General features: G+C 38.4%; 1 protein-coding gene across 3 annotated transcripts in view; it reads left to right on the top strand.

Moving 5' to 3' along the window:
* The window catches only part of DLG2 (discs large MAGUK scaffold protein 2), a 657,893-nt gene that overhangs the window by 584,108 nt on the left and 50,018 nt on the right, over positions 1-23,767 (top strand). For all 3 annotated transcript variants that reach the window (XM_006926670.1, XM_025042869.1, XM_006926664.3), the window contains 2 exons: positions 11,784-11,960; positions 20,540-20,615. In XM_006926670.1, the coding sequence (XP_006926732.1) occupies positions 11,784-11,960; positions 20,540-20,615 (253 nt within the window). The remainder of the gene's footprint in view (positions 1-11,783; positions 11,961-20,539; positions 20,616-23,767) is intronic.

The following is a 23,767-nucleotide window of genomic DNA, read 5'->3' as shown; positions in this document are numbered from 1 at the left end:
TAGGTGTTAACATTCAGTCATCAGTCATCTAAGGCTGATTCTCCTCTCTGGTAGAAAAGATGCTCTACAGAGGCAGACATACAGTGGAGGGTCCAGACACAAAAGACAGACAGATCCGGGTTCAGTTCCTAACTCTGTCACTCACTTCTAGGTTACCATGGTCAAATGACTTAATATTTGTGAACCTCATTTTTTAAATTGGCTTTCGGGGTTTTTTAATTTCTTTATATTTGTAAAATGAAGGATTAATAACAAATTCAAAGATGCTCTTATTATTTAATGCCAACATATGTAAAGTGCCTACTCTAGTGGCTAACCAATAGCCAGTACTCAATAATTGTTAGTTTCCTTCCTCATTTCCTCCTCTTCTTGAATCCCATACCATCAGGTAATAGATAGACTAAAGCATCTTTACCTGGAAAAAAAAATATGCAACTGGTATTTTCACGTCATGTGTTTAACACAACAATAAGTCATTTAAAAAAAAAACTTCTAACAGTTTTGTCAAAATAGTATTACTGGAAATTATTTAAAGCCATCAAAAGAGATATTTATTAGTGTATCAGATTTTGAAAACAACAAAAATCAAGGGGGCGGTGTGGAGAGGGAGAGAGAGAGAGAGAGAGAGAGAGAGAGCAAAGTAGTACAAAAATACAAATCCCAGCGAGAGATTTTGGACTAGGTAAGGGAACTACCACCAGAACCAATTTATGGAAATTATGAACTTTGTGACTTAACCATGAAATTACAAAAGCCCATATCTCTGTGGATTAGCAAACAAATTACTTCACTCAAATATATATTTCTCTCCATGTTTTATAGGTTCCATATTCTCCCTTCTTGATGTTGGTAATTTCGTCTTCCCTAACTAATTAAATGAAATTGAAAATGGCCCCTTGTGGATATTCCTTCCTGTCAGAATTGATCTAAATCTGTCCTAGGCAATGAGCCTCTTCCTTGCCAAGCAGTCTGCCTCGATTAACTTCACAACAAGTTAGTTCCTTTAGGATGCTCACCCAACTGTAAAACAGGAAGTAATGCTCCTCACTATTCCAAATTACCACTCTATGTGGCATTTCTTCAAAACCTAATACCTGTTTTCCTTTAGCAAAGTTGATGAGAATCAAGCATTCATCTGACCTAAATATTCCACTACCACTTATCACTATACCTAAAACTCAATGATGAAATACCTGTGAGCAATGTAAGCCTGTTTTCGGGCTTCTTTTATCAGTTCTAACCTTTGATTCAAAACAAGAAGCACAGCAGCCAAATGTATGTCTGTGATACAGAGCCGAGAGGATTTTTATTTTTGTGAAGTTTGTATTAAATATTGCTGCTAAAATCAGAGGTGACAGGAAAAATGAAATGCCAGCTTTATGAGTTATCACCCAGAGCTTGGGTTCCAAAATCTTTCCTTTGCTCTATGGCTTAAACTCTGGCACTATTGGGAGAAGCTTGGGGTCTTGCAGAGCACGAGGTCTGGCCAGTCCCACAGAAGCGGGGAGCTGTGAGGCTGTCCCACTCAACATTCAGAGTGGGAAGCTTTTGGTTTCCTCCACAAGCTGTATGTCTTCTGCTGTTGCATTTTACGGATGAGGCACCACAAGCAATCCAAAAAAGCAAAGTCATGTTCCCAAGGTCACAAGGCTTGGGTTCTGAATTCAGTTCAGTTCAATTTAGCCTCGTGCTGTGAGTGCCTCTTCCTCTGTGCTCAGTGTGAGAGACAGAGATGAATGAGACTCTTTCTCCTAACCCTCAGTTGCTGAGCAGTCTGGAAAAAGAGGCCCACAGGCAACTCAACTACAACGTAGCCTGCTAAGTGCAAGAATAAGATCATGTACAAGGTAGCAACCTGGAACAGACAAGGGAATAGATAGCCCTCTCTGTAGAGGCTCAGGAAGGGCTCCCAGAGATAGTCACAAGTTTCAAAGAATGGATTTAAATTTGCCAGATGATTTTATGCTGATTTCTTTACATCTAGTCGATGCTTTGATTTTTTAAACAATGTTAAGGAAAATTCTTAGATGAAAAATTCCATCTGTACTGTGCAAGTTGAACAGTGGAGTGTGTCTGAGAGAGGAAAGGAAGATGTTCCATGGACCAGCTCATGTACAGGCTTCCAAGGAGAGGTAACAAAGGGGAGAAGCTGAGGGAAGAAAGCTGAGTCCTCAGGATGTGAGATTACTATTATTACTATTATTACAGAGGAGGTTCCCATTAGGAGAATGCCTGAAGGACATGCCTGCTCAGTTGGGTGGGGTACAGATGTGCTACCACCACCTCTCAGCTATCGACTCCTTTCTGAGCACCTGATGGGGGTTCCTGCTGTGCGATCTCATGGCATCCATACAAATCCTATGATAGCACGTATTGCACTCAATTTGAACTATGTTTAGGGCCTTTGCCCTGGCTGTTCCTTCTTCCTGGAACACTCTCCTCAGGTGCCTGCATTGCTAACTCCCTCACCTGCCTCAGGCCTTGCCTCAGATGTCTCTTTCTCAGTGAGTCCTACTGTGACCACCCTATTTAAAAATATAGCCTTTACCAGCACCGTAACTCTACTTCATCTCAAAATCCTGAACCCCACTTACCTTGCTCTATTTTCAACCTTTTCCATTGCAATGATCAACTCCTAACTTACTATACTATTTTCTTATTTATTTATTGTTTTTACTCATTTTCTTTCACTAGAATATAAGCTTCATGAAGGCAGGAATTTTTGTCCGTTTTCATTCACTGATCGGCTCCAAGGCCCTAAAATCATTATTGGTTACATACTCCATAACTATTTGATGAATAAAAAAATGAATAAGTGAGTAGCTGAATGAAAACACCCCTTACCTATATTCTCAATCATTTAGCTCCATGAGGACAGGAAGCAAGCCTCTTGTTCACTGCTGAGTCCTCAGCAAATAACACAGTGATTGGCACATAGCAGGCAGTAGGCACTCTATAAATAACATAATATTGCTTTTGATATTTAAGTGACTATTATCTCATATCTGTGTGTGGAAGTTAAATTATATCCTAAACTTGATGTTTTCTACCTGACTAAGAAATTCTCTGTCCTCATTCAGTAGGTGATAATGGGAGCCTTTATCTCACACATGAGAGATTTTAAAGGGAAGTTTTCCTTAACCCCAGATCTTCTCTTGCCTCAATCCAGGCCTATAATTCCCATCCAGTTTTCTGAAAATTCATAGAAAGAACAAAACAAAAGAAAACAAAAAACACAAGCCTGGTTTTGGGGGAGCTGAAGTGATTGCCCAATAGTCTGGTTTTGCAGTATGTGAATTTTGTTACCAACCCTGATCAATCACCATGAAGAATTTGGGGGAGTTATATCAGATGTTCTTAGATGTCTTTCTTCCCTTTTCATATGCTCATGAGGGAAGTGAACTTTCTCCAGCACCTCCTCTAAGCCAGGCATCATGCCAGCTGATATCACTTGTCAGTCAGTAAATACTTAAAAGAATGTATTATTGGAAAGCAGAGGTGGGCTTGCTTTGTTTACACTTCTGTGAGCAACACTAGAAAAAAGGGATGGAATTTATAGGGAATAAATTTAGATTTGATTCAGTTGACAAATCCTGAGCATCTACTGGGTTCTAAAAGCTCTTGTATATGTAATTCTTATAAGGACTCTGTTGGACAGAAGTTCTTGCCCCTCATTCTGCATCTTTGGAGACATAGGTATAGAGACGAAAATCACACAACTGCTTCAGTGGCAGAGCCACTATTTGAACCCAGGTCTATCTGATGTCTACATCTCATGATCTTTACGTGAGTGTTCTATATATAAATTTAAAGTTTAAATTGTAATTGTGTATCAGCAACAATGAAATTCCTTATCATTATATTTCTTTTTCTCCACTGCCGGTTAACGAATTTGTGGTAGTAACTCCCTAAAGAGTGAATATCAAAGCTTGATCTTGATCTACATTTTTAGCTCAGATCAGAAATAAGAGGTTGCAGGGCTATATCAGCCTTTCTGAAATATGTTGATTAATATCTATTGATTGCCTGATCAATAAGGCTTGAACATAAGAGCTTTTATAACTATGATAGCCTGGGCTATTTATCCTGACCATGTTCTTCTTTCTCATATTTCATTTTCTGAGTATCCAGCAAATAGCATTTAGGGGAGAAGACAATGATTTTAAGAGGATTGATATTACCGGCCTCACCCCACCCTGAAACCTGAAGCACCATTTGCTATACTCTGTCAAGCCCTGCCCGGGCAGGTTCAGATTTGCCTCTGCTTCTCTCAGACGAGGTGCCTGTCATTTGGCACCACAGTGTAAACCAACCTGACAGATTGCTAGGAAAGCCTGAGAGAGAAGGCAGGCTGGAGTGGGCCCCATCCCTGGAGACTCGGATGATGGCTTGTCTTAAACGATCAACACGCAGGCCTCCAGACGTGCAATCAGCTCACACCATGTCCCCTGGGGAGTCGGAAACACTGGAGACACAGAAGAAACAGAGAGAGAGAGAGAGAGAGAGAGAGAGACAGAGGTTTGTTGCCACTGGAAGAGATGCTTCTTCCCCAATTATAATCAAAATGCTGCAGCTGCAAAAAGGCCCAGGCCATGAGGGCCTCTGGTTGGCGCTCAATTATTTCCATCTTCAGTCATGACAGCGACTGCCTGATTCTTTGTGTATAGTAGAAATTGATGTTTTCCCAACACCCTCCTAACTCTGAATGAGGACAGAGATGGAAAGAAACAATCTGGAATGATGAGAAGAGTATCTCTAAAGAGCACAAAATTGCCTTGCAAGGTTATTTATGATTAAATGACATAACCCATGTGATACCACAGTCCATGGCACAGAGGGCATCTACCCTTCTATAAAATGGGAACAATGCCTACATTATAAGGGGTATCTTTTGAATCACAGATAATAAATACCTGGAACAGTGCCTGACATGTCATAAGGCCTACTGTGTGCTCAATAGTCACTCAATAAACAATGTCATGTTGGTTGATGGTCTCTTAGCAAGAGTCAACACAAGCTAAGACTGATTTGCTGGTAGCTTTAGCCACCCTTTCCATTGAGAACAATTCATTATTGAACTAAATGGGGAAATAAGTGGCCTTGTTAGATCTTAATTAGTCTGGAAATGATGACTTGTCCACAGGGGTGTCGATGTTATGATTCCTCAGGGAGATGTGAGAAGTTATCAGTACAGAGTTACATTTTCCTCTACCCTGGGGTGAACGTGTTCTGACTTGGAAGTCAGGAATATTGCACATATATTCATCATTTCCTAAGAAAGATGGGGGGACCTGTGCTGGGCGCTGCTCAGGCCTTCCTTACCTATTGTTTCCAACTGCCCAGGCCTCTAAAGGAAAAGAGATTGCATCCCAGGGACTTTCCTATGACAAGTATAGGTGACAGATTGAATAACAAAAAATAACCTTTATTGGGCATCTGTTATGTGGTATACTCTGGGGATAAAAGGAATATGAACCTTCGCTGTCCCTCATGCTTATACAAACTAAAATTTGCAAATATTAAAAATCACAATACAGGGTGATATAAGAATACATGGGAAGAGAGCAGTTAACTCCCAGTGAGGAGGGGAAAAGAAGTAGTTCTGGGATTGATGAAAGAGATGACACAGTGATTTTCACAATGCGAATACAACCCCAGGAGACACATATTAATATCAGCCACATGGACAGTTACCTCATTTCCCCAATGTGTCTTGCAGAATGGAAGCATAGAACATGACAGCTAAAACACACCTTAAATCATTTTTTTTGGGGGGGGCCTATTAAGTATATAGAAGTTGAAGAACTAAAAAGTTAAGTAACTTACTCAAGAACACACAGTAAGGTTATGATGACTCCAGAACTAGAACCCTGCTCTCCTGACTCCATCCAAGTTTCTTCCTCCTTCCAGGTTGCCCTCTCTCTTTCTGAAACACTTATGTATCAGATTTGTAAGTGGGTGAATGAATGCTTAAAGAAGAGGAAACAATTGGAAATTGATCATTCATAAAATAAAAGCAACTAAAGTTCAGATGTCTCTGCTCCCAGCCCAGCATCCTTTCCCACATCTTCCTGCTGGGAAAGTGCTTTGAGACGGTTTACTATATGTATATTTTTATATCATATTTAGAAGATGTGAAATTACATTCTCTTTTCAATAGTTATAGAAATAACTTTCTCTTATCTCTAGAGTACAGAAGGGATAAAGTAAAGGAACTATTGGTTGGCAGTTATTGTGCTAAATGTTTTTCCTATGTCATTTCATTGAATCTCTCCAAATTTGCTGATATTTGGGAATGGTTAAGTCCCTTTTATAGATAAATTCAGGCTTAGATTAGGCCACTGATTTTCCCAACAACACTCAGCTAGGAAGAAATGAACTCACTTGAAAGTGTCTCTTCACTCCAAACTCTGCATTTTGCACCATCTTCTGCCACTTACATTAACAATGGAACATACCCACCAAGCCAGGCACAGTGGGATGGAGCAGAGGGCAGATTTTATCTAGCTGCTTTTGTTCTTTCTCTTGCTGTGTGGAAAACTGAGAACCAGTTCTCTTCTAATCAAACAGAGGCCTCAACTTCAAGAGACTAAGGAAATTGAGTTGAAGCAGTCTGCTTCTTGGATCTTAAAGTTGTCATGGAAACAGAAGCTTCTCCAGCCCAAACAGGTTCACAGCACACGGGAGAGGGACTTGCTGGTTTATTTTCTCCTTTATAAATGCATTTGCAAAGACTTGGCTCAGAAGTTGGACCAGGGAGCTCCTGACCTTTGGTGGCTTCTGATCCATTAGAGATGAGACGCATTCTCATTTAAGACTGGAGGTTGTTGGCTTCCCAAGAGAGGAGGAAGCAGGCTGCTTTGCAACTTAAGAGAAGAAAAAGACTGGTTCTTTTGTGCCTCAGTTTTCTTATCTGAAAATAGGGACAATAATATTTATCTCATAGAGTTTTTGTGAAAATTGGATGAAGTATAAATGTAAGAAATTAAAGCCTTAAGTTTTTTATCTGCAAAGTAGAAATAATCATTCCTATATCTCAAGCTATTTACAGGGATTTAGTCAGATGTCACTATGTAAAGGAAAGGTACTTTGCACGTGATCTGGCCAATAATAAGCACTCAGCAGGCTTGAGTTATTGTTGCTGAGTATTTTTATTGTTATTGTTGCTGAGTATTTTTATTCCAAAAAATCTTTAACAGGATCATCAAACTGGTGGCCTTTGCCTTCTACTTGCCCTCTATTAAACCATGTTTCTTGTCCTGTATTATTAGTTTTCTATCGCTGCTATAACAAATTACCTTCCTCCATCTCCAAATCCAGCAATAGCAGTCCTTTTCATGTTGTATCTCTCTGACCTATTCTCCTGCCTTCTTCAAGATTAAGGACTCCTATAATTAGGTTGGCTCCACCCAGGATAATCTCCCCATCTCAAAAACCCTTAACCCTAATCACACCTGCAAATCCCTTTTGCCATATAAAGTAATATATTCACAGGTTCTGGGAAATAAGGTGTGGACATCTTTGGTGAGAGGGATTGCGGGATTATTCTTCCTACCATATCCTCGATAACCATGTGACACATCAAGTAATGTTTTCTGTTCCTAGAGGCTCTGTTCCTGAGAGTTCTCCCCACCCTTGGCATGCTGCTAACCAGCCTAAAGTGATTCAGCCAAAATCGATCCTCTGACCAACACGGAAAACACACATACTGATATGGTCCATGATTATTAAATATTACTGCAGTCTAAGCCCAATTGGGGATATGGGGGTGGTTTTGGTTGGAGAAAGTTGCTTGCAAAAACAACACGTGGGTTGGCATAGCAGAAAGTTCACAGACCTCGCGGAGGCAGACAGGTTTTGTGTTGAGTTCTGCCCCACCACTTGATAGCTCGTGTGACTCTGGATGCATTGCTTGAATTATCTAAGTCTATATTTTCTCATCTGTAATACGGAGCTAAAATATGCATTGCAAGGCAGTTGAGAGAACTGAATGTGCACTTAGTAAACTACTCATGCCTCTCTCTTGAAGTCTAGTCTATGGTGTCATTAGATACGTAATCATCAAATCATGAAACCATTGGTCATGAGGTCTAAGTATGACGTTCCTAATCAGGAAATCCAGGCTGGGCTTTTGATTCAGACACATCTACCTCTATTTGAATTCTGATTCTGCCATTAACTAGCTTTTTTTTTTTTTTTTAATTCAGCTATTTCCTTTATGAGATCAAAAATACTTATACAGCAAGATTGTTATCAGAAATAATAACAAAGTGAAATTCATTCTATGTTGGTGTTGGGCACTTTACACGCATTATTCCATTGTTGTATGTCTATAACAATCTTTTGAGTTTATGTCAGCATTACCTGCATTTCATAGATGAGGGAGAGGTCATCTACGGCTAAGAGGTCATCTAAGAAGTTAAGTAACATACTGAAATTTACAACTAGGAATGACAGAGTTGGGACTTAAACCCAGGTCTCTTCTCTTTCCAAAGCTTGGCATCTAACCCATATGCAGCCTTCCTACCTACCCAGGAAACTGAGTGAGACAATGAATATAGAGTCTTTACCATATCGTGGGCACTTAATAAGCATAATTTAAGTCAGGTACCCAAGTATCTCACAGCCATGTTGCCCAGCCATGAAAATGAGCTGCTTCCCTCTTCCCTGCTAGACTTCCCTGGCTGGCCTGCCTGGAGCCACCACACATTGAAATGCAGGAGGGGCAGGAGGAATGGGAGAGCCCTTGCATTATTCATGTCTAATTCTACTTGTCTAATGAACCTGTTAAAAGCACCCTGGGTAGAAAGTGTGAGTCTTAATGGCATTTTATAAAAGTTGCTGTGATAAATTAGCACATAAGGCAAATTAAAAACAGCTTATTGCTTTTTAAATTAGGTGATGGTGTACTGTAGCATTTTCCCCAGACCTGAGGATCCACTATTATCCAAAGGAGCCAGAAGCTGCCAAAATGTGTTTTTAGGAACCTGATAAGTCTGACTCAATGTGAACCTAAAGGGGAAGATTGTCCAAGATAAATAGCACCCATAGAAAGAGTGCGTCACTGAACCCCTCTTCCTCTAGGACACCAACTACTAAAGGCAGGAGGAGGAAATGTCCCATCAAAGATTATTAGGAATAGAATAGAATGGAGCGCAGGAAAATAAATGTCTGACCTGGTGGAGACCTCTGGGAACAGTCTCTGCTCCCCTCCCCTTACACATGGGACGCTAAGACTTTTGAAGGCCATCTGAGACATTTCCACAGACCTGCATTGAGGATCTACTTAGTGCTGGTGTTGTGCTGGGTCCTGAGGATAGAGTGGTGTTTTAGATGTCTGTATATATAGTCCACATGCAAGACAGCTGTACTAAGTGGCACAATTGGGACCCAGATCCTGTGATTCAAAGCCCAGAATAACAATTATAATAGTAATAATAGCTAACATTTATTGAGCACTCACAAGCCAGGCTGGTGTTGCTTTACATATATGATTTTATTTAATACTCACCACAACTCTTTGAGGTAGCTGCTGTTATTACTATGCCTGTTTTACAGTTAAGAAAACTTGAAGAGAAGTTAATTAACTCGTTCAAGATTACACAGTTAAAAAACTGCAAACCAATATCACCCCCAATAAATTTAATAATTAATTAATTAATTAAAAAGCTGCAAACCCAGGCAGTCTGATCCTAAAGCCTGCTTTCTTGATGACCACCTGTCAGCTTTCCTGATGGCTTTTCTATCTCGGCTTCCCACACTTTACATCCAGAAGGAGTCTGGAGCCAAACCAGAGATGCAGGTACTTTTAGGATCAGAAATATTGGGACAAGAACCGAATGGTAAGGGAACTTGGGGTGGGGGAGGTGAAGGGAAGATTAAAAGCTCCTGATGCTGCTAAGTTGTGAACACAGCCAGAGGTACTGTTATCATTGTTGTCATCATCACTATGTTATATATGATGGAACTGAGGCCTTAGAAAGGGTCCCAACTGTGCCACTTAGTACAGCTGTCTTGCATGTGGACTATATATGCAGACATCTAAAACACCACTCTATTCTCAGGACCCAGCACAACACCAGCACTAAGCAGCTTGCCTGTGTAACCAGCTATACGGCTAGTATGAAGCCATAGCACCAGGACATGCCCCCAACAGTGTGGCCCCTGAGTCTGTGTTCTTAACCACTGTACTGCAATCTGCTACACTACACCTACCAGGGTCTGGGTGCTTCATATGTGTTATTTTATTAATGCTCACAGCAGCAGCTTGCGAATATAGCTATTGGACTAATTTTGCATTAAAAAACCTATATCTCAGGAATGTTAGTTAATTTATGTCATATCAACCAGCCAGAGGGTGACAGCTTCAGGAGTGGGTCTCTGCCCTGTCCTAGCCCCCTTGTCCTGGCTGGGACTTTGTTGAAGCCTTTGGTAGGGAACATGCAGATGATCAAGGTAAAAACGAGTCATTCTGGGAGCTTGAACTGAGAAACTCTCCCCATATTTCATTACTTGGGGACAGAGCAAATGGAAGAAGGGGCTGTGTTACAAGTAATTCAACTTTTCCTGCAGTATTTGAGAGCTCTAGATGCTATCTTCAGCTCTTTTTGATTGCCATGACAGCAGATGCAACATTTCTTTCATAAGGAAAAAAAAAAGAAGAAGAAAGGAACAGAAGCATACTTGGTCCTCAGTGATATTAGAAAAATCTGTTTCCCGGATCTAGCTAGTTTGTCTTTCATGGTGGTTACACTCTAGGGAAATTCTTAGAATAGTATCAAAGAAGAATCAACAGGGAGGAGGCAAAATTCACTTCCCCAGAGAAATCGTATGCTCTATATTTGTGGTGGTGATTTGTGAGAGTAGGGGATACAGGAGGAAATGGACAATACAGAACTTGAGACAAATTGTCAGCTCTTTAAGGCAACAGCTAGTTACTAAGGTCTCAGCCATCATTTTAGTTCTGCTTCAAACTCCCTCACCCCACCAGTTATACATATTACAGTTTGTTGGGCTTTGCAAAGGCTCAGCAAATGCTCTTTAGTGGGGAAAACATGATACATAAAGCAAGAGTTACGATTCATAATGATAAACGTAATAACGAGGTAAGCAAAAAGATCGATCTTGTTCACATCATTTTGATCTCTATATATACACACACACATAAACATAGGTGTATATATTTTCATTATTGCATTTTGAGCATTTATTCATGTCGCTATATCGACCTCTGCAAACATCCAGTTTCAGCGATGTTCCAATATTCCAGTGAGTGGAAGGATCACAGTCCCCTGTGAGTGGACATTTGAGTTGTTACCGTTTTTCCCTATTATAAAGGAAAGAATTCTATTGATACATTTGAGAGGATTTGTTCATAACACAAATGTTTTCTTCAGAAAGATGCTTGTGTTTCTCTTTGTTATCCCCTTCCTTTTAGTTATTTTAAAAATTTATTGTAGTGGGAATGGGGAAAAAATCTCAATTAGGTACTAAACTGCCTTTACCATCTATTATCACCTTGTCACAAATGATGGTCTCCAAGGAAAGTGCCCCAGTTTTAGGGGTCGATAGGCTTCCCTTGCAATCTCCTGGGGGAAGCAAAACTAACCTCAATTTGTGACCAAGGCAGTATGAATATGGACTGAGATTTGGGAGTTAGTTCTGGGAATTGGTATCAAATGGATGATGGGTTCTCAGGGCAACAGTGAATAATCAACACCATGAATCCTAAATCTGTGCTGCCAGAGATTCCTAACAATGTCCCCTCTTATCATTTCCTCCAGAGCCATGTTTGACTATGACAAGAGCAAGGACAGTGGGCTGCCGAGTCAAGGACTTAGTTTTAAATATGGAGATATTCTCCATGTTATCAATGCCTCTGATGACGAGTGGTGGCAAGCCAGGAGAGTCACCCTGGAGGGAGACAGTGAGGAGATGGGGGTCATCCCCAGCAAACGGAGGTAAGAATGTCTTTTCTATTCAGAGCATTTGCTTTTCAGCTATCCAGGGAGTAGAGATGAGGAAAGATAAAGATGTGGCAAACTGTTCACAAAATATCTATTTTAGCAGGATAGTCAATCTGCAGGGAAATTGTCAGTGATAACAGGTGACATGAATTAAATATTCTCACTCCCCTTATATTAGGGTTTTACCAGGACTGGTGTCTGTGATAAGGCATAAAGGAAGAAAGAGGATCTGCTTATACTGTCTTCCTGAAACTTTTACCAGTATTCACATGTTCAAGACTATGACTATCATCTTGTATGCTGACTTACAAACTCAGAGGACTTATTTCAAAGGTTTAAAATTTACTAGATAATTTTATAGAAAGGCCAGGTAAAAGCCCAATAAAGTCTACATACAACGCTAAGGCCCTGGCTATGCATTACTTCCAAATACTGATGGAAAAAAACTAAAAACCTCCATTCCAAATTCAGATACCTGGGACAAGAGCTCTGAACATCTGGTGAGGTCAAAAGACTGGTTTTATAACTGTTTTTTCACTCTTTTAGTAACTTCTGTTCCTCACCCCACCCCACAATGCCCCACCTCCACTCAGATATTTAGTTCAATATGTCTCCTAAGTCAAAAATATTATACTCTTGCGTCTAAACGTTTCTTCAATTCTGCTTTTGAAAGGCAGGAATATACTTGAAAACAGCCAGCTCCTTCATCTGCCCCGGCAGCTTCTATTCATCACCACCAGAAAGGAAACTCCCTTCCCATGAATGTTTGTTTTGTTTTGTTTTGTTTCGTTTTTTTGCACTAAGATCTTATCTAAGAAACAAATTATCCTCACCCTAGAAAAGAGATGTGATACGAAATCAAAGTCAGGAAAAATGCTTGTTCAACGCAGTCACCAACTTTTCTCGAGCTGCAGGTTTCACAAAGGGCTCTCTTCACATCCAAACACCCCAAACCTTTGTAAAAAAATTCTCAGCGAAGTTGAGTATTCAAGTGCTGCCACACACAAAGTGATTCAGTGACGGAACTAGCACAAACTATAGTGGCAAGATATAAGAATAACTCTGTGGGACATTTACACCCCCAAGAAGATTGATCTCCCATCTCTCTTCAGCTGTGACCACATAGCCTGGAGAGGAATGTGGGGGGAGGGCAGCAGGCCAACTGACTGTTACACAGCTGCTTTAGTGGGGAGGAGTGACAGGGAAGCAACTGGAGCCCCAGGGAACCTCCCCACTTCCTATGCCCATGCGTATGAAATTTCCACCGGCACAGTTTTCTGGGTCTCTTTATACCTCTGGGCTACTGCGTAATTGCCTGACATTGCTTTGAGAGGACATTCTGTGTTTGTACCATGGCTTATTGTGTTTTCTGAAAGATTATGTATTCAAAGCAGTTTCTCTCAGCTCTAGTTTATATTCTATATTTCTCCATTTCCATTTACTTCAAAAAAAAATGTCAAGGCAACATGCATTTTCGTTTGCTTTGATTTAATTAATCAGAGCTGTCTGAGGGGCTGCTCTGTAGGAAAAGGAGCCATCTTTTTGAATAGGGCCCCTAGGATGAAATGGGGTGGTAGAAGGAAAGCTATGTGGGAATAGATTCAGCTCATTTTAAAGAAACTTTTTTACTAGTCGGAGCTGCCTACAGATGGTATGGATTACCTGGGAATATGGTGAACTAAATGGTTTTCACACCAAAAAAACATTGTAAAAACCTAAATATGCCCACTTCCTCCCTTCTGCAACCCCTCCCACACTAAGATTCTAATTCAGTCCATCTGGAGTGGATCCTGAAAACTTGTATTTTTTTGTAAATTTCTCCAGGTGATTCTGATAATAGAAGATCCAGTGTTGAGTAAAATTTAAAAAGGGATTCAAGATCTGGATGGTGGTATTAAACTATGTGCTTTTCAGGCTCTTCTCAGCCCTGACGTTCTGTGGTTCTAACCAATCTTTTCAATAGTCCTCATGTGTTCTGCTACACAATCATTTCCCCCAACAAGGAACATTCTCAAATGTGGTAATCCTCTTGTAATTTTCCACCTGCTGGTGGTCATTCTTAAGATGGCTGTCTCTCCTATTTTGGATGAAAACCATTTTAACAACCATACTACAGCTGGCCTGAGAAAGAAGTTTGTCTAATGAGTCTAATATTGATATTTATTTAGGGTGTAGTAGTTCCCCCCTCTGCGTGTGTGCGTGTGGCTATAAATAAATTTCCCTCAAATTTTCTTCTTAGAATTTCAATTCTTTCCAAAAATGTGACAATTAGTTTTATATGTTTATAAAAGTAACACAATCCATTGCAGAAAAGTGGAAAATTTAGGAAAGCATAAAGAAAAAAAAATCACTTAAAATCACATCCCACAAAGAGCTTTTTGCACTTATCTTATTGCAATTTAAAATCTGTCATGAGCCTCCCCTGGGCCTCTTGAATGCTTTACTTCTAAACGAGGCGTCCTCATTTCACCCTGCATTCAGCTTCCTAAACTATAGCTCAGAATAAATGAAAGCTAGTACAAATATGATTTACTATTAGATCGTGGGTATTTTTTCACTTCTTAATTCCTCTCTAGCTCCTTTTCTGAGTACAGTTCTGCTAGTAGAGCTCATCTGGAAAAATCTCATAATGGATAGCGTCAGTGTGTGACATTACCTTTCACAAAAACGTTTTTCTTTTGTGATTCTATTCAATCATCCCAATGAAACCAAGATGGAGGGTATGAAAATTGCCTTCCCCTCCTTTTTTGAAGATGATAAATAAATTTTATTTACCAAAATACTCCTAGGACATGGAAGACACATTTCTAAGCCCTTTACAATTAACTTATTAAAACCTCATCACAACCCTATAAGGGTGATACTATTATTATTCCCATTTTATAAATCAAGAGGTTGAGGAATAGAGAGGCTAAATAACTTGCTTGAAACTGCCCAGCTAGTAAGTGGCAAAACTGAGATTCGAATCCAAGACTGCAGAATTGATGCTCTTAATTCACATGCAATCCTAACTCCCAACATTACAAAAATAAGACCTGACAAAATTTAATTCAGCAGGCATTGCTTGAACAGCACCTGTGTGCCAAGTGGTGTCATCAAGTCACTGTCTGGAGCCCAACATTTATGGGACCAACATGTAACTGTGGCGCAGCTACACTGTGATTAGAACAATGAGGGCTGTAGTGTACATAAGGTACTGTCCCACTCTGCTATAACATAACAGTATATCACAGACTAGGTGGCTTAAACAATAAACATTTATTTCTCACAATTCTGGAGGCTGGGGAGCCCAAATTCGAGGTGCTGGCTAAATGGGTTCCCAGTGAGGGCCCTCTTCCTGGTTGGCAGATGGCCTTCTTGCTATATCCTCACATAGCTAAGAAAGATTGTTTTTTCTCATTTCTTCTTAAAAGGCTCTAATCAAATTTATAATGGCTCCACCCTCTGACTTAATTATCTCCAAAGGCCCCACCTCCAGTACCATCACATTGGAGATTAGGGCTTTAACTGATTAATGTTGGGGAGGAGGGCACACAAATGTTCAGTCCACACTAGATATCAAGAGAAGTAAAAGTGGAGAGAGAGGGGGGAAAAAAATTAAAATCATTTCTCCAATTAATTAATTAATTAATTAAATTTAATTAATTAAAGAGAGAAGTAAAAGGGAAGCAGACAGAGATGAATTTCATCTGTTGATAGCATTGATTATTGTGCCAGGTGCTTTCAAATACATGATTTTATTTAATCTTCACGAAAGCATCATAAAGAAACTGAGAGTCAGAGAAGTCAAGTTATAAGTCACTTGCCCAAGGATGCACAGCCAGCCACTAGCTGAACCCAGGTCTCTCGAGTAACAAGACCAGATGGCTTTACACTACACCAAGAGTCTACTAGGAGCCTTATTGTAGATCAGAAACTGTGCCAAATAACTTTCTTGTATTATCTCATTTAATACTCACCATAATTTTTGAAATCTGTGTTCATATTCTAATTTTACCAACGTGAAACCTGTGATCCTAAGAGGTTGAATGACCTGCCCAAGTCACAGAGCTAGTAAGCAGTAGATGCAGAATTCAAACCCAGGCTTGTGTGATTTCAAAACCTGGGCTCTCAGCATAGAATCATTGTTTTCTGAGACTACGTAGTTTATGAGTGGCCAAGCTAGGATTTTTTCCACAGTCTCTTAATCCAAGTATCTATTGCCCCACATTGACTGGCCACCTGGGCTCTCAGATGACAGCTAACAGCTGGCATTGCATAATGGTTTACTCACCTAGTCTTTTCAGCGAGCCTGTGGCCAGTAACATGGATGGCATTTCAACTCTCCCGGCAACAAGGCCTTGGAGCACAGGCAAAGGAACATCTAGCACCAAATGGTGTTCCCACCAACCACTGCTCAAAGCCTGACGTCATTTTGTGTTTGGCCAGAACCTGAAATGCCAGATGGGAATTGGGTGAGAGGGCAGTGGGAGACAGTTGGGCTCATTAAAGCGTAACCATTTGGTACTCTCTGGAGATGCTAGGTGTCAGAACTGATTGCTCAAATTTTGCTGTCCTGTTTACATTTTCAGTATTTTGGTCAGTGACCAAACTAGGGTGGAGAGGATTATTTCTGCTTAAACAATCTAATTAATTGTTTGCCTCTCTTGAGTGTGAGAGAAATACGGCAGTCCTTCTCATTGTGATTCAGTCTTTCTATACAGGTGGTCCACTGTTTCCTTAGGTAAAGGTCTATGGACCTTAATATCATCTATTTCTGCCAGAGAAGTCCTACTTAGTAAAATAATTACAGAAGGTGATGTGAAATTTACCAAGTAAAAAAGTATTGAAATGGTAAATAACTTTTAATCAGAAACACTGGTTGTTTGTAAACTCTCTGAGCCTTAGTTTTACATTCAGGTCAAGAACTAGTAGCCTCCTTAAGGGCTTATTCATTCATTCATTCATTTATTCATTCATTCAACAAAGATTCTTTAAGCATTTACTATATGCCCATCTCCATTTTAAGCCCTGGATCACTGCACAGATTATAGATAATATAGATAAAGTGCTTAGCACATCTAATACTTTTGTGCATACTCAAATGATGGATATTTGCCTATCTTTAGATTTTGAGCTTTTGGTGCTCAAAAAAACACAGCATTATTTAGGGTCTTATTCCCCAGCCCCAATTTCCATTTCAGCAATAAGCTATCCACATGCATCCCAAGAAGTGGTAGGAGAAAGAATGGGGCTGAGGCAAATGAGGAAGAAAAGATGAGCCATAACCACAGCTATGAAAGAGAGGGGTTTGCCGAGAACTCCAAAAGTCAATCAATGTGGGTCTCTGTGATGGGAAAGCTAGACTACAGTGGGATTTCAATGAATGTGAAAAGACCGCTGAGGGGAGAAATCAATTCAGTACTTGTGATGTCATGTTGCAACTAGGTATTTAGCCAACATGAATTTCAGTGTTAAAAGCAAATTTATTCCGAATGTTGAGACCAGCCTGTTAAGGTATGGTATTATCTCAGTGACTGTATGCTTGAATTTAATGGTTTATTTAATCAAAGAAACTTGGGACATAAGGATGCAAGGGAGGTGAGTGGTTATCATTTGTGAAAAACTCAGCCCGTACTTCTAAGGAACTGTACCTGCCTTAAAACTGTGTATGACCCATCCAAAAATCTCACTTTTTTCGAGAATTCCCATTAGGTAAGGGAGGCATAGAAGGTCCTTGAATGCTGTTTCTCAAACTGACTGTATATGGAAAGAGACAAAAGTTAGCTGTTAGCAAATACATGTTCAGGCCCTATTTCTATCAATTTCTAATTGCACGAACTTCAAGTCAACTTTCCCAACCATTAAACAGGGCTGACAATACCTATATCAGTTTGTTATTGTGGGGAGCAGATGAGATGATGTATATGTGAAGGAATTTTTAATTAATAAGTATATGTTAAAGCTTCAGCACCACTTATCATTATTAATGAGACTAAACCCAAGTAGAAAGCAAGGCTTTTCAACTTCTTTCGTTAATAAGTATATGTTAAAGCTTCAGCACCACTTATATTATCATCATTATCATTATTAATGAGACTTTAAACCCAAATAGAAAGCAAGGCTTTTCAACTTCGTTCATGAGTGAACCAAAACCATGTCACCTATACAGTAAGGCTTTCAAAGTTGTTGTTTATTTATTATATTGCCTGTTCGAAGATTAATAACACACCATAGCAAATATTAGGTGTGTGTACCTGTGCTTGTGTGTATGTCTATCTGTTTGTCTGTCTGTCTTCTCATCCATCTGGCAATATTCTTTGCAACGCCTTTAAGAGTTAAGAGATGGACCACTAAAAAATGGCCTAATAGGAACATGTCCTAAGAAATCTGAAAAGAATGAACTTAGGAACCAGGAGGAAAAAGTTAGAATGCTATGGCCAAACTATTCTTACAATAGAATACTGAGTAGAGCCTAATATTACACTTGTTTGGAGTCCTTATGAGTTCTATGGGTTTATGCAGAATTTATTTGTATAGCCTAACCAAATAACCATGAATCCTCTATATGCTGCAATCATTTTGGCAACATCTATTAAACTAGTGTTTTCCATAATTAGTCTGGTTAATGCAAAAAAGCCTAGATAAAGTTGGGGCTATAACAGCAGTTTTAGAAAAATCCAAATTGATGAATATGAATTAACATTTGCACTTGGATTAAAACTGAGAAAAGCTGAAGGAGCTCGGAGCAAGCATTTTCTCAGTGAGCATCTTTCCACTTGGCAGCTTACCTTATCTGAAATCTTCCTTGCTCTCCTCCCAACTGTTGTATGTTGGGTGAAAGTAGAAACTCTCAGTGGAACATATTGCTTTAATATCTGAAGTTAGATTTGAAAAATTCTGTTCAGCTGTTTCCACTCAAATATTCTACTCTCATATTGAAATAAATATATTCTGAAACTCCATTCTGTAACTATAGAAACCCTGATTCTTACTGTGTTTCAGCTGGAAACACAAAAGAGCTCTCAGTTAAAAAGAAGTATACTGTTAATTATTGATCTATGAATAGCTTAGATTTCATAAACCATTAAGTTTCTGTGGTTTTTGTTTTTTCCTCTCTTTTCTTTCCCCATTTCTGAATGAGAGCTAGCCATATTTAAATCAAAAAGTCATGTTAAAACAATGCAATGAATATTATTTCAGTTCAATAGTTATTTATTGAGGACTTGATATAAGGCTTGCCCTCAAGGAACATACAGGCTTGCAAGTGTAATGCAAAGTAAACGAACACAAGGGAACAAGAGATAATATAGACATAGAGATACAAATAAGTTCTATTGTGGCATAAAAGAAGAAATGGTCATATCTCACAAGAGAGGCTCAAAAAACAATCAGATATTTAAATTTCTCTCTTCCTCTTTTTCTACCTTAGCCTTCAAACAGACACAAGTCCTACCAATTTTATTTTACTAATATTTGTCAAGCCCTTCTCTCTTCTCCACCTCGTTATCATTTCTCATCATTTCTTGCCTGGATCATGGCAATAGCTTCTACATAGGCCTCCTGCTTTCCGCTCTCTCTTTCCTCCTCCAGTCTATCTTTCTCCTTCACCAGGGTCAGTTATTTAAAATGCTAATCTATCCTATCACTTCTGTTTTATACCTTCTAATAATTCATGAGGATATTTCAAGGAAAAAATCCAAGTCCTTAGTGTGGATGGACACCTTTGCAAGGAGACCCCACCATCTCTCCGGCTTCACATACTCATCCTGTATATACCCTGTACCAGAATCTTCCTCCAGTTCTTAGCTTTCTTATATCCTCAGGGCATGGTACATGTTTTTCCTCCTATCAGAGAAACTCTTTCTGAACTTTTCCTACTGACAAGCTCTTTCTAATCCTTCAAGTCTCACATAAATTGACACTTCCCCCAAGAAGCCCATCCCAATGATTTCTACCCCTCTTCACCCTTCAATGAGATAGATGCTCCCACTTTGCTGTCAATAGTCTTACTGTGCAGCACGATCAGTCTTTGTTTATGTTTATTGCAGTCATGCTTTTAAAATGATTTTTGTTTGTTCCCCAGCCCCTCAATAAGTGCTTGATGAAAGCTGCAGAATGACAGGAAAACATTGGGTAAATGGAAAAATTCAAGACTATCTATAACATGTTTGGTTTTAAGGTGAGGGTAGTAAATTCTGTAGTGTTCTTAAAAGAAAAAGAAGAAAAGGGAAACAAAAAGAAAAGGAGAAGAGAAAAGTTTACTTAATCTCCATTTTATACATTCTTCTCTATGGGCTGTAATTTCTTGAAATAGATTTTGATTGATTTATTCAGGCATTTAAATAACAAATATTGGGTTTTCTCCTTTGTTTCAATTACTGTGACTCTCAGTACATATAACACAGAAATATCAAGGGATGTGTTAGAAGCTTAAATACATTACACCAAGACTTTTTATACTGAACAAAGGAACAGAAATATTTTAAAACACATTGTATTTGAGCCATATAAGAAATGTTCTTCATTTAATAAGGAACTTGATCATAAATGACTGTCTGTGTAAAAGAGTCTTTATTTTCAATTTTCTTTAGGGTGGAAAGAAAGGAACGTGCCCGATTGAAGACAGTGAAGTTTAATGCAAAACCTGGAGTGATTGATTCAAAAGGGGTAGGTACAAAATAATTGAAACATTAAATTCTCTCGGTTGCCATGGATTTAACTATAATTAACATTTAGGCTTTCAGTAGCAAAGAAATTATAAAGCTACCAGATAGTACAGCGCTGTTAGAAATGTATTGCTAAAAGTAATGATGTGATTTCTGATGAAGCGGATTTATGGTAAACATATTAAATCCTGGGAGCAGAGCTGCTAGTGGTCAGCAGAAATTATATGTTGCTTAAAGTGATATAATGACTACCATGAAGAAAGAAAAATATAATTTAAGTGCTTTAATTTTCTAAATTTTTATTTTAAATTAAATGTTCTAAAAGGATGGATTTCATAAAAAATAGCTGCTCATCATAAAATATGTCTAGCCTGTTACACATTATAAAGCTAGGATAGTGGTCATGGAAATATACACATGGATCATCTAAATGAATAAAGTGAATACGTGGATTGTTGTGACAGACATAGAAAAGAAGAGAATTAACAAATGAAATTTGATCACTAAAATTAAAATATTTACTCATATGCACATGTATCTTTTTGTAAATAACAGCTTTAATGAGATATAATTTACATTATACCATACAATTCACCAATTTAAGGATGCTATCCAGAGGTTTTTAGGCTATTTGGAGTTATGCAACCATCACTACAATCAGTTTTAGAACACTCCATCACCCCATTAAGAAATCCTGTAGCAGACATTTTCCATTCCGTCCAACCCACTCCAACCCCATCTCATCCAATCCTAGGCAGCTACTAATCGACTTTGTCTCTATAGATTTGCCTATTCTGGATATTTTATATAGATGGAATTATACACTATGTGGTCTTTTGTGACTGCTTCTTTCACTTACCATAATGTTCTCAAAGTTGTAGCATGTATATGTACTTTATTTTTTTCACTGCCAAATAATATTCCATCATCTGAATATACCTTATTTATCTATTCTGGTAGATGGACATTTAAGGTTTTTTTCCACTTTTTGCCTATTGTGGATAATGCTGCTATGAACATTTGTGTACAAATTTTCACATAGACATATACTTATTTGGGGGAGAGAATATCTGGGAGTGGAATCGCTGGGTCATATAATAACTCCATGTTTAACATTTGAGGAGCTGCTGAACTGTTTTCCAAGGTGGTTGTACCATCATTTTAAATTTCTACCATCAGCATGTGAGAGTTGCAATTTCTCCACATCTTCACCAATGTCTGTTATATGTCTTTCTGCTTATAGCCAGCATATTTGTTTTGAAGTGGTTTCTCATTGTGATTTTGATCTGCACTTCTCTAATGACTATTTGTGTTGAGCATCTTTCTCTGTGCTTATTGTCCATTTGTATATCTTCTTTGGAGAAATGTCTATTCATATCCTTTGCCCATTTTTAAATTGTGTTTTTTGATTTTTTTTGTTTTGTTTTGTTTTTTTTGTCGTGTAGTAGAGTTTCTTTATATATTCTGAATATTAATCTCTTATCAAATAAATGCTTTTAAAATATTTTCTCCCATTCTGTGAATTCTGTCTTTCTACTCTCTGAATAGTGTCCTGTTATGCATGAAAGTTTTTAATTTCAATGAAGTTCAATTTATCTATTTTTTCTTTTGTTATTTTCATTTGGGTATCATATCTAAAAAACCATTGCCAAATCCAGCGTCATGAAAACTTATGTTTATATTTTCTTCTAAGAGTTTTGTAATTTTAGCTTTTACATTCAGGTGCTTGATGTATTTTGAGTTAATGTTTTATATGATATGAAGTAGGGTTCCAATTTTATTCTTTTCCATGAGAATTGTCCTCTTTATTTTTGGATTGTTCATTGCAAGTGTATAGAAATATAATTATTTGGTATATCTATCTTACAATCAGCTACCTTGCTGAACTCATTTATTCTAATAGTTTTTTTTCATGCGTTTCTCAAAATTTTTTATATACAAGATCATGTCATATGTAATAAGAGAGAGCTTTAACTAATTTCTTTCCAATCTGGATGACTTTAATTTCTTTCTCACACCTAATTGCCCTGGCTAGAATTTCCAGTACAATGTTGGAGAGAAGTGGCAAGGACGGCCATTCTTGCCTTGTTCCTGACCTTAACAGGGAAGCATTTAATCTTTTACCATTAAGTATGGTGTTAGCTGTGGGTTGTACAGCTTTTTAAACCTATTTTTAAATGACAATAACTAGTATCTTATGGCTATATTGTAAAATACCTTTCCCCATCCCTCCTCTCTTTCCATTCTCCTTCTGTTCTTCTCCTTTCCTTTACTTTTTTTTGTCCTAACAATCCTGGCTTGTGAACACCAAACAGAACTCCAAGTTACAGTGAAGATGCCACCATGAAAAACAAGAAGAATAACTGTCATTTCTCAGGGTTTTTGAGCCTCAAACCACAACACTGCCCTTTGTATTTTTAAGTAGACATGTCACTGGGTAGCCCATTCACTGACATAATAATTTACTGTCCCCTAAAACATTGAGATGAAATTGGAATTTATTTAAACATATGGTGTCACTCTAAAAAAAGTGAGGGTATGTGTCGTCATGTGTGAGTCCTTTTAAACAAATAGTGCTTATGTATAATGGGGTAGGATTTTTCAATGATTCTTGGTGAAAATGTAAGGATAGATCTCCTCTTTGTTTCATATATGTAGATGGATACATATCAGAGAATTTTTGTTAAATATCTACCACATGCCAAACATAGACCTATAGACCATAGAACTTTGAAAGATAGAAAATACAACATAGGTTCTCCTCCTCCAGAGCTTATAACATCAATGAGAGCCCAGATGTCTTTCTGATAAGACCAAAACTTGTGTATTATACTTTTTAAACATATTGTTAAATACTATTAGGTATGTGCCAATGCATAGAATATAAATTCTAAGACTCAAATGAGTATTGAAAGAGAAGCCGTGATCACATGGAAAGAGAAGGCCTGGGCTGAATTTCAGGAGGGTAAGTAACCTGGGTTCTGGTTTCAGTTCATAAGTAAGTCAGCACTGCTCTTTTGGCCTTGTTAGCAAAACAACAGCTTTGAACTACATGAAGAATGTCAGACAAATTTTATCTTCTATGTAGACTGAAGCATTAATAATTTCTACCTGGAATTTTGTATTGAAAATAATTCTGAAGCCATATATGAC

Source organism: Pteropus alecto, unplaced genomic scaffold (genome assembly GCF_000325575.1).
Source record: "Pteropus alecto unplaced genomic scaffold, ASM32557v1 scaffold7, whole genome shotgun sequence".
NCBI lineage: Eukaryota > Metazoa > Chordata > Mammalia > Chiroptera > Pteropodidae > Pteropus > Pteropus alecto.
The sequence above is the reverse complement of the archived record's forward strand: the minus strand, read 5'-3'. Positions and strand labels throughout refer to the sequence as shown.